Here is a 13,991-nt window from a genome sequence, read left to right on the forward strand (position 1 = left end):
CACGGCCAATCAGAGGGGGGGCGGGATCCACCCTTCACTATCTCTGATTGGTTTAGACCACGAAATGGGCCTAATGTGTGTCTGTTGTTGAACAACAGGGAGACTTTAAGAGTCATGGCGTTTCGTTTTTTTTCCCCCTCGAACGGCTGGTCGCACCGGTGCAACCTTTGATTTTTTTTAGTCGCACCATTGAGAAATTAGGTTGCACGTGCGACCAAATTGGTTGCACTCTAGAGCCCTGAGTCACTAATAATTGTGAATACCTGCTCAGTGACTCACCTAGCCATGGAAGCTTTGCAGGTTATTGTATTGCCCTTAGTTATTTTCACTCAGCAGACACTTGTTTCTTTTTGGAGTTGACAAGTAGTTTGACAGTTTCAGGGCAACATTTCAGGTGGCAAGTGACCTGCCTGATGCCCATTCCTGATTATTTCGGAATTTAGGGTTGGTGGCAGGATTTTCACTCTAGCCACCGTAAAAAACCTCACACTGTTCCAGTGTGATACTGAGGTGTAACCTGCTGCTTTCGAGTCCTAATCCAGGTGGTTCGTTGTGTGGTGGGTGTGGCAACACCCTATCAGCGCCTGCTCCTGACATTAGAGTAGAGGTGCCACTTCAACCTACCTTGGATCAAGATGGAGTTTTTCATTTACTTAAGATCTCATCGTCTCTTGAATGATCCCACACCATTTGTTACTGCGGCTTCTTTTTACCTGTAGAATTTTCTGTTTCTACATGTACTGACTCTTGCCTGTGATAGACCAAACCAGGATTTCTCCAAATAGGTCTTCAGCTACATTGGAACATTTTTACCCTTTGCCCAGTGAGTTTTGGTTTTCCTTTTGATTAGCTAAGCCCAAAGAAAATATACAGTATACTGTATATACAATATTCAGGAGTGACAGAGAGCAGTAAATACCATCTGTATTGTGTATTAAGAATTAAAGAAAACATTCTTAAGAAAAAGAAATTGGAAATTTAGGTGCTACAGGAATTAGCAAACCTACAACAGTATAGAGGGACATGGCATAAGAAAGTAATACTTTCTTGCACAAATATTCAAAAATCTCAGAGAGATCTCTATCCTGAGTGACTGGCTGGGCATCTGGGAATTCAGGAAAAAATTGGAACATACTACTTTGTGTCAGTTTTGATGGCACACTTACATCAGATAGAGACATCAAGAAATGCACAAAGGGAAGCTTCAAATGCAGCAGAGCAAAATCAATAATATGCTTAGCAGTGCTTCTCCATCCATGATAAAAAAACAGACAATCCACTTATCTCAATAAGCTTTATAGATTACACCTCCCACCAGTTAATGGTTTTACAACTATTATATTTCAAAGCATCTTGTTTTATTTTTTAAAACAACTCTCCAATATGTCTGGCTTACTGATATGTTTATTTTGAAATGTTTTTGTTTACATAAATTTTCAGACACTTCACAGACACCAGTATATTTCTCACTTCTGGAAATACTATATTTTACTTCAGTAATAAAGTAAATCTTATGTCTAGGTATCATCTTGAATTTATTAGAGTACTATAAAGAGTAAACCAAGATCTATAAAGGTAATTACACTGTAAAATATTGATTTAGGATCTGATTGATTTAGAATTCTTCCTAAGGAAGAAATATACCAAAGTATTTGTGAATATTACCCTTTTTACCATTTGACACACCAGAGGTATGTGTTTCAACCACCTCTTCATTGAAACAAATTTCACGCTGATGACAGGTACTTAAAAATTTCTAGAAAGAATATGGAAGCCTTTAATTACCATTATGGAACTCAGCCTCACAGTATATTGGTCTATACCAAATTATAACATGTCCTACGTTCTTTTATATCCCATGGTAAATAAAATAAGGGTAAATAAAACTCTCAATATGTTACATTCAATATAGGCCAATATAATATAAAGTACAGTCAGTCACAAGAATGGAGTGAGACAGAAATAAAGTGAGCCTGCTGTGAAATAGAAGATGCCCTCACTGTCAGAATCCTGATAGGGGATAGAGAGGGGACAGTTCTGCTTTAGCTCAGCTGTCTAATATAATTGTACTCTTTATTCTGAATCTGATGGCTTAAGTTTGCATCCAGCAACCCCAAGTGGAAACACTCGACAGAGTCAGGTGAAGTGCAAACACATTTCTTGCTGGTGACAGACACACAAAAGCTCCTAGAAAGAAGATAAAGGCTTTGATGACCATCACAGAAGACAGCCTCATGGTATATTGGACTATATCGGATTATAAAATATCCTTGCTTACTTTCACAAGCATCCTTCATGTTTCCAATTTAAAACTTGTATATAATTTTGAATTTCCTCATGGGATTAATAAAGTTTATCTAATCTAAATAGCTTGTCACCTCATAACTCTCTGCTTTCCCCAGTTATGGGAGAGAGTACTTTGGAATATAAAGTGAATTTCACCTTAGATTTGTGTGTGATTCAGTTATATAATATGTTGCATACTAAAAGTATATATTATATAAAAATCATTCCCTTACAATATTTGAATTCTTAAGCTCTCTTGCTTTGATTTAATCTGAAGTTTCCTCACAAACTGAGCTGGTCCTGTTTGAAGTCCACTGCGTAAGAATGGGTTATTTATATTACTTCCTCCTTGAAAACTTTCCATGATTTGGTAAATTGAAAGTCAACTTTATATGTTATTATGTTGCAGCGTTGGTGCTTCACTCGACTATGAGTTCTGGTTCACCCTTTTGAGATGTGTGGGGCCTTTAATTGAACCCAAACACATCTTAAGGTTTCAGTTTCTATTTATTCTGTTCTAATCTCTGCCACCCAGGAAAACACAACTATTATCAATGTTCATTTCTTGGAAAGATGCCCTTGCTAGTCAAAATCATGAATTATGTAGAAAATGCTGAGGCACAGATGTCCAAACTTACTTCAGATTTTTAGCAGATGAATGAAATTCTGCCAGTTCAAACAAAGGATTAACCCAAAAAACCTTACCATGCAGCTCTTATAGGAAAAAATGGCAGCAACATCACAAGCTACTGTAAAATCGATTCATGTCACGTAGCAGCAGCCATTTTGAATTCGTTGAAACTATGGATAATTACTAGCAGGCAAAACGATATGAGAAAACAAATAAATAAAAGAACAATTATGCACAAATAATGTAATGAATATTGCTTAAAAAGTACTATAGAAATTGCTTTAAACTGACCAGTGGTCTTATTCTTTTTTTACCTGTATGGATAAACACTGAGTGCTGTGTTGTTTTTTCAGGAAAAGAAAGCTGTTTTGAGCGTATAGTGTCCAGGTTTGGCACAAACATAACTTATGTTGTCATTGGAGATGGTCGAGATGAAGAACATGCAGCTAGCCAGGTAAAGTCATTCTGAACTCTCCCTTGTTTATTTTCCAGGAAAAGAAAGTTGCTTTGAGCGCATAATGCAAAGGTTTGGCAGAAAAGTAGTGTATGTTGTAATTGGGGACGGTGTGGAAGAGGAGCAGGCAGCCAAAAAGGTAACTTCTGTGGTGAATGTTGGTGTGTTGCTCAGACTGCCCTGCTTCTCTTTCATTTGCACTACTTAGTAGTTGATCTGTCATGAAAAGAATTATACTTGACATGAGATGGAACAACATCTATCTTTTTCTTTTTAATTTGAATAAATTGTGCTTGCCTTTCTTGCTTTGTAGGCATATGTAGTACAGAACAGTGCAAGAATAAAAGGGATATAATTTGCGTTAGAATAGCACAGCACCTCACCCTGCTTCTCAGGGTCATTGCAAAGGTCCTTTTTAAGAATTTTATTTGCATCCATCTATTTTACATACTGTATATTTAACTACATTATTGGACTCTGTGAGACAGCAGATTGTACAACATTCACATGTTTTGAGAGTTTGATTTAGAGTTGTCATTTGTGATGCAAAACCTTATCAATTCATTATTTTAACCATCATTACAAGCTGGAGTTTTGTGTGAAATGAACGGCTTCTTTTAATATTCTTCTCAAACACCCAGTAAGCAATGTGCTGTAATTTATTTAGTTGAAAATTAAAAGCAAAGAAAATGCAGTAAGCAGATATATCTCTCTAAATATAACACATCCACAAAATGCTATTTTTGACAAATGTAATGTTATTTTTTTATATATAAAACAAAGTAGGTTTGAGGTCAAAATTATTTCACATCTCACTATGTTCGGTGAAACACTGGTTATGTCCTCATTCTCCCACTGGTAGCTACTACTTGAAAGTGCATTTTTTTTAAATGCCTCACTGGGATAATGATGCACTTGAACTCAGGTAAATTATTATTACCTTAAAGGCCAAACTGTCAACATCTCATCTACCCGAGCTGGCTTTTCTTCTAAAGCAGGGGTTCTTAAACTTTTTAATATGAGGATCAAATTTTTAAAAAAGTACCATATAAGGACCCAAGAAGAGGGTTATAATTACAATGACAACAGAGCCATACCTAGATAAATAACAATGGCCACACAGATTAATAAAAAGCAGTAAAAGATTTTGTTACCATTCAAGCATATTTACCACGTGAATATTACTAAAAGAGAAACATGGAAAGCAAACACAATGTTAACAAGACAATGATTATGATTCAAAATAGATTCAATAGATTCCTGAAGTATATTACTACCAGTGTAATAAGTCAGAGAGAAATTCATTTTTCTTTGTGATGGGTGCAGTGTCAGAATATGATTTTTGAAAAGGACGGTATAAATGACCGCTTAACTTAGTCACTTCATTTATTGCGCTGGATAAAGAATAAAGTCTATGCAGTTTATTTGCTTGTCTTAAATGGAATTTTTTAAAATAATATTTTTCAAATAAGGTTCACCATTTTAAAAAGCATTCATCTAAAAGAGTTAATCTAAGTTATTCTGCATATTCAGGATTTGTTTAACAAATAAATTGAGTAAAAAGTTGATTCACTTAACTAAATTATTCTTAAAAAAATTGACATGTATATTTTATGTGAGCAAAAGTAAGGATAAATCTTTATGAAGACTTTGGAGAACAGTTCAGTTTGAAATGTTTAACTACCGATTGATGCCATCCTGAATGCCTAAGTCTGCTTTACGGCCTTTCTCACTCATTTTATATGTTCTGGTGTTCTTACAGTTCTCAATGGCCCAATAAACATTTCATTTACACTACCAGTAGATTGAAATGTATCAAACCAGTTTAAAGTAGTGTGACAAGAAAGAATTCTTCTTTGTCAAGGCAACTTGAACTTAAAACAAAAACTTATGTACACCTCAGTTACAAATTTGGATTCAATGTATACAAGCCTTAACCACAGTGAGGCACCAACCAATTGTCTATGACCATTGAAACTGCACTCAGCACATAATACTGTCATGGCATTATATACTGTATACCCCACATCATTAACTCATCCCCCACAACACCCTGAAAATTGTCACATCCTTATTCCTATCCTGTTATTTGTATTTCAACATTTCATAGCACCACAGCCTTCACTTCACAAGCTCATCTGTCATTCCCTCCTGTTCCTATGCTATCAACCAACTTGAGTTTTTTTCATAAAATGAAAGTTCCAAGAGGGGTAATCATTTGTTGGATTGTTTCGTTTCTGTGCCATAGAAACAAACACTTTCTGTGATGTGTCAATGGTGTTGTTTATAGCATACATCTCAGATTACATACCGCTGCGATAAAAAGTGTGCTAAATTTCAGTGACCACAAAATCACTCGGCTGATCGTGTGATGACCCATCACAAACATGTCCACGACCCAGCCCATTGTTTACAAAACACTGTTTCTAAAGAGTTTTCCAAACAACTTGTAAACTTTATGACAACATATTTGAGGTGGAGTGGTGGCTCTGAGGCTAAGGATCTGTGCTGGTATCCTGAAGGTTGCCGGTTTGAATCCCTGTCACTGCCAAAAGAGATCCTACTCTGCTGGGCCCTTGAGCAAGACCCTTAACCTGTAAGCCCCTGCTCTAGGGGCGTTGTACAATGGCTGACCCTGCACTCTGACCCCAAGGAGTATGTGAAAACTAACAAATTCCTAATACAAGAAATTATATAAGGCGAAATAAAAGAACAAAAACATCATTTAATATGGATGGGCTGGGTTTATTCAATTGTATTTTATTTAAAAATTTCCTATTTTATTCTTATGTTTATTTTGCCTTCCTACCATCCCAATACACTTCAAAAGTACAAAACTGCAGATTTATATATATATATGTATATATATGTATATATATATATATATATATATATATATATATATATATATATATATATATATATATATATATATATATATAGACACAAAAGTCTATATTTATTTACAATTGGAATACAGGCAGGTTCATTTACTTGTACAGTGTCACATTAGTGAAACAACGGCCTTGTGATTTGTAATCCAGTATGTGAGTCACTAGGCCACACTGAAGTAAAGTACTGCTTGCAAGCTAGCAAATGCATTTCTGGTACGTTTAGGATTTAAATTAGCTGAACTAGAGGAGAGCATGAGATTGACCATTTTAAAACTGAGCAAAGAATTTGAGAGGCAAAGGAGGAATCAAGTTTGTCAACATTAAAAATCCATCATCTTAATCAATCCATCCTTGTGGATTAAAAGTTCAGATCTTTTCCCACTAGGCAAACTGCCCACAGAGCCCACACATATTAAATAAAGTAATGACAACGGACACCTAGTAGGATGCTTAGCCTAATAGTGCCAGTCTGGTGTGACAGACTTGGCTCAGCACAGAGAAAAAGTAAAAAATGCAGAAACAGGCCTCACAAGGAGACAACTGTAAGCCTTAAGCTTACTGATTAAAATGGCTGTGATGCTTTGCAATTCTCTTAAAGGACTTTTGTATTTTCCTTGTTTGCAATGAATTCTTTGATTTATTTTGACAGTATGTTTGCCTGTCTGCAGCATAGATCAAATTAGCAATTATAGCATGGTGGTCCTAAAATTGTGTATGAAATAAACTTAAAAAAAGGGTTTTCAAGTACATGTGGATTTAAGCATTTTTTGCACCAATGGGAAAAACACAAAAAAAAATCCACAAAACGTTATGAAAAGCAGATGAATTTAACTGCAGTATTGCTTATTGTTGTTCATCTCATTTCCTGGTAGGCAAGTTTATATAATTGTTAAGAGTTCTGCAATGTCTATGAAAGCCTTTCAGCTGTTCTGAAGGATGCTTGAGCTGTCCATGTATATAGTTTTGTGGGTACTCTACATACCTAACATCCCTAAAAGATTAAAGTGGCCATATCCTTGACCTGTGGACAGCACAAACAAGCTAAAAAATGCTTTTCCAAGTGAATTGTTAACCCTTAATATTGAGGTCTGTGATTTTTTTTTCCTGCAAGGTGGTGGTGCTTTTTGATTTTTATACCTGCATGTGTTTTCTGTTTATTTTTGATTAGATGAACTGTAAAACCTGCATGGACCCATTTGAACTGGTGTGAGATTGTTTTGTTCATTGAGCAATTTCTAAAACATTTAAAATATCTGTATACCCAAAAATGCACATTTATTTCCATTCTTAAATGATGTATATTGTTTTCAACGCAGCATAATATGCCCTTCTGGAGGATATCAAGTCACTCAGACCTGCTGGCTTTGCATCAAGCACTGGAACTGGAGTACTTATAATTTGTACTATAGCGTTGGAAGTCTTTTTTTATATTTAAACCAAAATACACTGAGATGGGTTTTTGTCTGTGATTTAGAATCTCTGGCTTACAAACATTAACTGTCTTAAGAAGACGAGGACTCTATCAAAACCTGGAGCTCGGATGCCAGACTTTTTCGTGTATATCAGATCTGTTTAAGGTCTTACATCAATATGTGCATTTTGTTCTCTAAAGTATAGATATGCTGGAAGTTGCTGACCTACCTCCCAACAACCTGTTAATACCCCCTTCACCCCCCGCCTTTCCAAATAAAAACAGCACCACCAAAATGAAGCATTCACTGATCCAGGCATGAATCACTTTCCAGAGAGGAACCTTTGGTTTATGAAAAGTAAGACTTTCTTCTTTAACAGGGTGGTGATCAACAGCATTCCTAATCACAGAAAATCTTCTCAATGATAAAAGCAAATACTTACAATGCAGATGACTCCAATGACAATGACGTCTAGAACTATCATTTGTGTAAATTATTTTATCGTTACTATTTTACTGTGGCGACAAATGGTGGAAAGAGATTTTTTTTTTTTTGTGAGAGAGAGAAAGAGAGTTGAGAATGGGAAATTGTCACTTTTGTAAGTTTTGGCAATCAGAATGTGCATAATGATTTGTTGTGCCTTATGAAAAGACAGTGTTTGTGTGTTACATATTAATTTTGGTTAAATGACAAAAAACAGAAATCTTATGTAGATATATAAAAAAAATGTTTTATGAAAATTTTTGACATGACCAAATTTCAAAATATCAGAATCACAGTTCTGCATTAAAAGCAGAAAGAAACATCAGCCTCAAACAATAAAAGGAGAGTTTGTGTTTTACGTGGATCTCAGATGACTTCATTGGTGTCTACTAGACACAGCTCGCCGATGGACGATCAACGGAAGTGGAGGATACAACCGTTCTTGCCTTGTTCGATTTTGACAACATGCTGTCAAAATGTTTAATTTTTTTGGTGGGTAAGGGGGCTACTGGGGAAAGTGTGAGAACATTCTAAAGAGCATTTGATCCCATTTTTGGACTTGTGTTTGGAGATCTTGTCTCGGTGTCACAGGTATGTAATACAGAAAGGAATAAACCTAAGTGGCCCCAAGCTGATTTTTTTTCTTTTGCTTTGAAAAGAAATATTTGAAACACATCTCCAGAGGAAGTACAGGTAGGCTATTTATTTAGATGTTGGTGGCTTGCTGGATGCTCTGTCCCACAATGATTTGGTTTCTAACTACTGTAACATACAGTCATTTGCACACTCTTTCAATAAACAGGTTGTTTCTGCCACAAGGAGAAGTGTAAACACTGCTGGTCTTTGCAAAATTCACAGATTAGCATTTTTTTTAATTCTATTAATTTTATTGTAATCATTACCTACAAATCGATCAATTTTTACAAAAAATAGGATTGAAAACAAATCAACCCCAACCCCTGAGAGACAGAGCATGGCCAACGAGGTAAAACTTAAGGCTTTTAAACATACCTAAATTAATGAGTCGAATAGGCCAATAGAGATGAATGGAGAAGAAAAAGAAATGTGGAGATAATTGCTTCCTCGGCGCTTTAAGAACTTATTCTAAAATATTATTGATTAGATCCTGCCAGGTTTTAACTCTGTTTTTCTGTTGGTAACACTGAACATACCACAAGAAGAATCTTGGACTGTACAAATTGTTCTCATTACAATTATATATATATATTATATTAAGTATTATAATACATTATACATTTTAATTTACTTGTGGGATGCTTCACAGATCCAGCATGACATATCGAGTTATCATCCTTGTAGAGTTTGCACTTTCCCCCCCGTGTCTACATGGCTTTTACTCTCACATCCCCAAAGACATGCACATTAATTTAATTGTTGATTCCACATTGGCACAGTAAAGGTGGGCAGGACTTGGCCCTGCCTTGCTGGTTACTATCATGAGCCCTTTACTACAGAGCTAGCCTTTAGCCCCTAACGAACCTGATTTCGATTAAACACATTTGAGAATGTTATGCTGTACCGTTGACAGCTTTCTCCATATTTATATATTTATTTACTAAATGCTCCCAGTCCAGTTTCAGTGTTTGACAGGAGCTGTAGGCTATCCATGTGACATCAGACACTGGGCAGGAGCAAGCCCTAGAAGGGATTTCAGTCTATCATAAGACATGTACTCCTGTTGACAAAATGTAGCAGTATGGAAATGGAAAGAATGTGTGAGAGATAAAGTGTGCAAACTCCATACAGACATTTCTGGCACTACCCACTACCATGATTCTACCAAAGGAACTTACTGGTTAATTGCCTGGTCAGAGGGTACATGTTAACAAAACTAATAGAAACCCATGAGGTACACATTGAAACTCAGTTCATTCATTTTGAGTAAAGACTTTCCTTTTACTTAGCCTCAGACTGTTACAACAACCTTAACTGAGATGTGCAAGTGAAACAAGGGAGACAATGATGTGTACATGTTTGCAGCTAGCTTGAAGGTTTTCATAAGCACATGTCTTCACAGAATTAGCTGTCTATATTAAAATGTCCATCCAAGTGGGAAACAAAATGATTCTGAGTCTGCTACCCTGTTGTTTCCAAATTTAAGGCCATGTCACATTAGAAGACTTTCCCAGTGATTTTTGGTTATACACTTCATGCACTTAATCTTAGTAAGTCAGAAGTAATTGGTGTTGTGTGCCCATCAAGGACGCTCATCTAGTTTGACATACCCAGCAATTCGCTCCAACTTGTCCATGATTCACCCTGACAGAATCCAACAGTTTGATTTTGTCTTTAGTGCTAGAGGTGGCTCTGTGTGTGAGAGATGACAACCAATCAATGCTCATTTGAAAGTGCAATGCATAGAATGCAGCAGTGAGGAAATGGAAATGTGGGTGTTTTGGACCTCATAAAACGGCTCGTTTCTTTTGTCTCATGTTTAACATACTAAAAACAAAATGAAAAAAGAGAAAAGGGCCAAGACTGCGGCTCAACTTGCCATGCCTGTTAAACTTTGTAAGGTACTGGCTCTATCAGGCTGCGTGCTGTTGGCTGTCAGAAAAAGGTGCGAGTTGGATTTCCTACTCAGAAACTCGGGCCTGGTCTGTAAAGTTTGAGTTTGGCCAACTTCAGATTATGACATCAATTTAGAATGTCAACGTACACCGTGAACTTCTGTGAAAGCTGCAGTATTATACAGTTTATTAGCCCTTCTGTTTGCGTCTCATTAAATCAGTCGTACACACAGTACTGTCCAGCTTTTATCTGTGGACATGTTGCTACAGTATAGCCAAATACTGTGCAATGCATTGTCACCAACTGGTATTTATTTCAATAGGGCAAGCACAACAAAAATATTTCTGTAAGTGTCCATATTGGTTTTCCAATTGTTATACTCGAATGCAGCCAACTCAAGTGTGACATCATTCCCAGTACTGACTTCCAAGGTGCATGGAACGTATCACGAGATATGGACCTCTGCAGTGAATTTAGGCACGTTCTGGGTAGAACAAAAATGTAGTGCATTAGTATAACGTGTTGCAGCTTTTCTGCTTCATATTCAACCGTGCTGCCATTCAGTTCTGTACTTTAGTGTCTTAAATGTGGCATTGTGTTTGAGTACTTTTTTACAAAAACAAATGTGTGCTATTAGTAATAATAAAAGAAAATGGGTAGCATTTGAGTTTTGGTGCTCACCAGCCAGTTCTCACCAAGTCCCATTTACACCCTGCAGGCGAGATTGCGTTGGTTTGGACATGTGCAGAGGAGAGATGCCGGGTATATTGGGAGATGGATGCTAAGGATAGAACTGATAGAATGGATTTATGGATGTGGTGAGAGAGGACATGCAGGTGATGGGTGTAACGGAACAAGATGCAGAGGACAGAAAGAAATGAAAGAAGATGATCCGCTGTGGCGACCCCTAACGGAAGCAGCCGAAAGAAGAAGTGGGTAACCTGGGAATGTTGGCAAACAAGCATGTGTGAGAGTGACAAGTAAAAAAAAATAATTTGAGGAGCAAGAATGTGGGGGTGAACCCTGATGTATGTATATGCAGACCTCTGTTGATTTCCACTCTTCATGATCTACTGTAGGCATTACATTTGCTGCGGTATTTCATTTTTAACAGGGTAGTGCGGCATGTTTTTTTGTCATCAAAGTAATCTTCTGACTGTAAAGCTGCTGTCCTGTTTTGTTAATTTTATCGAATCTTGATCAATTCAAGTTCTCTTTTAATTATACAGTAGATAGAATTCAAATAGACCAAAAGAGCTAGAACGACTACAGTGTGAAATAGCATTTTTTTGCACTTTAAAAATAAAAAGTTATTATCGCCAAAAATAATAATAAAATCCTCTACTTGCAAAGTGTGCATTATTTAACTGAGGTTTTGTGATCAGCCTTCCTTGCATCCATTTATCAGCCCGTAGCTCATGAAGCAGAGCAGCGCATCACCCTGAGTGTGTGTTCGTTGCTATACCTCATCTGTTTTTACAGCTCAGGTTTCTTGATCATTGGAATCGACTGCTCCACAAGAATGGCGTGGAGTGTCACAATAAACTAAGAATGGGGAGAAAGCTGTGTGACTCGTCTTTCTAACTGAATTTCCAGGAAGCCCTGTAGTAAAGCAGATGTGCTTGCTTCTAGCGGTATTTACTGCAGGGGTCCTCAATCACAGTCCTGGAGGGCAGCAGTGGCTGCAGGTTTTTAGTCCATCCCAGTTGCTTAATAAGAAGCGCTTATTGCTCTAGTAACACTTCTGCTTCACTTTAGTTGTCTCGCTCGTTAAGAGTTTGAACTCTTATTGCTTATTTTAGTCTTAAACAGCTGTAGTCTTGGTTTTTGATCGCTTCTAATTAGCAATAACAAGCAAATGACAAAAGAGACCAGCATTTCTCCATTGAGTTGTTACCATTTACACCTGTGTGTATTTATCATGCACTATTGGGTTTAATTAAATACTTGGAAGGAAAGTGAAGGACAGAGAATAACTCATCTAGTTTAGCCTTCAAGTCATTTGGATGATATCCTTAGAAAGGGGAAGAAAATCTAGGATATGAGAATGACCTGACATGGCAGAGTTAAAGCACTAACAAGCCATGAAATGAAATTATTGGCAAGAATTGCTTTCTAATTAAGCAACCGGGTTAGAACAAAAACCCTCCAGGACTGTGATTGAGGACCCCTGATTTAGTGAGTAGTCATTCAGAAACAAAGTCCCCCAATTGCATCTCATAACTTTTAAAGCTCTTTTTTTTTAATGTTTAAGAAAAACTCACTTTTGGTGACACTTTTTTAGTAATTGTGCTTTGGACAAACAGTAGCAATGAGTCCCAAGTCGGATATTCTAATTAACCACCTACAGAAGCAAAAGTTGGACAGTTAATTGTATCAAAACAATTGTTAACCAGAAATGCCATGTTTGTGGTTGAATTGCATTTGGAGCAAAGTGATACACATTTAATATGTTTACGTTCTTAGTTTTTTTCACCAGAAAAATACATTTCATTCTTAATGCCTTTTTACAGACCAGCTAGCAAATCGACGGTGTCCAATTAGTCAGACTGCAAAGTCACATGAATGCACTGAAGTGAGAAAATGTAAAACATCACACCTCCGCACTCCGACAGCATGTGAACACAGAAACAAATCTGGGCAAAGGTGCCACTGAGAACTGTGCGGCCACTCTGAATGTTTGATGTCAATCAAGGCCACCAGTTGCAGGCAGTGCTGTGGTGACACTGTTGTACAGCAGCCCAGTCATCGTCACTGCCCTCTGACAGCTTGAAATTCTTGTATCACAGTGCAGAACTTCACTTTTCAACAGCGACTGCTACCATCTGATAAGGAAAAGGAATTGCAGGTCAACTCTGCATCGGGGTCTTTGTTGCCATCCAGTGGATACAACTAAATAATACATTCTAGCAAACCTTTTGTGACAGACTGGACTTTTGTCCACACCCACCTCAAAAGTGTTAGTTGTGCTTTCACTCTTCCTGCTTTTAAGGTCGGTGGTTTAAACTACTGAGCTCAGGAATGCTTGATATTTGAATCCCAGCACAGCTGTTGCAGAATTTTAGTGTGCAATTATTTTCAGAATTTATGAACTCCACACCTAGAAGCCACCATCATCTGAGAAACTTACAAAGCTGCAGCTCAAGTTGGTCAATCGGCTGGACATAAAGAGAACGGGAAAGAGTCAAGGAGCCTCTCCAGGGTCTGTGCTTGGGCTGTTGCTTTTTAAAATTTATATTAATGACGTTTACGACACTAATAAACAATGGGGATGTCCATCCATCATCCAACCCGCTATA

General features: G+C 37.1%; 1 protein-coding gene across 18 annotated transcripts in view; it reads left to right on the forward strand.

The window, feature by feature from the left end:
* eya4 (EYA transcriptional coactivator and phosphatase 4) overlaps nucleotides 1-8,790 on the forward strand; it is a 288,462-nt gene extending 279,672 nt beyond the window's left edge. For 12 of the 18 annotated variants that reach the window (XM_039747737.1, XM_039747741.1, XM_039747740.1 and 9 more), the window contains 2 exons: nucleotides 3,410-3,510; nucleotides 7,582-8,790. In XM_039747737.1, coding sequence (XP_039603671.1) covers nucleotides 3,410-3,510; nucleotides 7,582-7,662 — 182 coding nt within the window. In that variant the 3' untranslated portion in view covers nucleotides 7,663-8,790. The other 6 variants (XM_039747739.1, XM_039747744.1, XM_039747754.1 and 3 more) reach the window with 2 other exon arrangements.
* Nucleotides 8,791-13,991: the final 5,201 nt, after the last annotated feature.

Source organism: Polypterus senegalus, chromosome 3 (assembly GCF_016835505.1).
Source record: "Polypterus senegalus isolate Bchr_013 chromosome 3, ASM1683550v1, whole genome shotgun sequence".
In the NCBI taxonomy this organism is placed as follows: Eukaryota; Metazoa; Chordata; class Cladistia; order Polypteriformes; family Polypteridae; genus Polypterus; species Polypterus senegalus.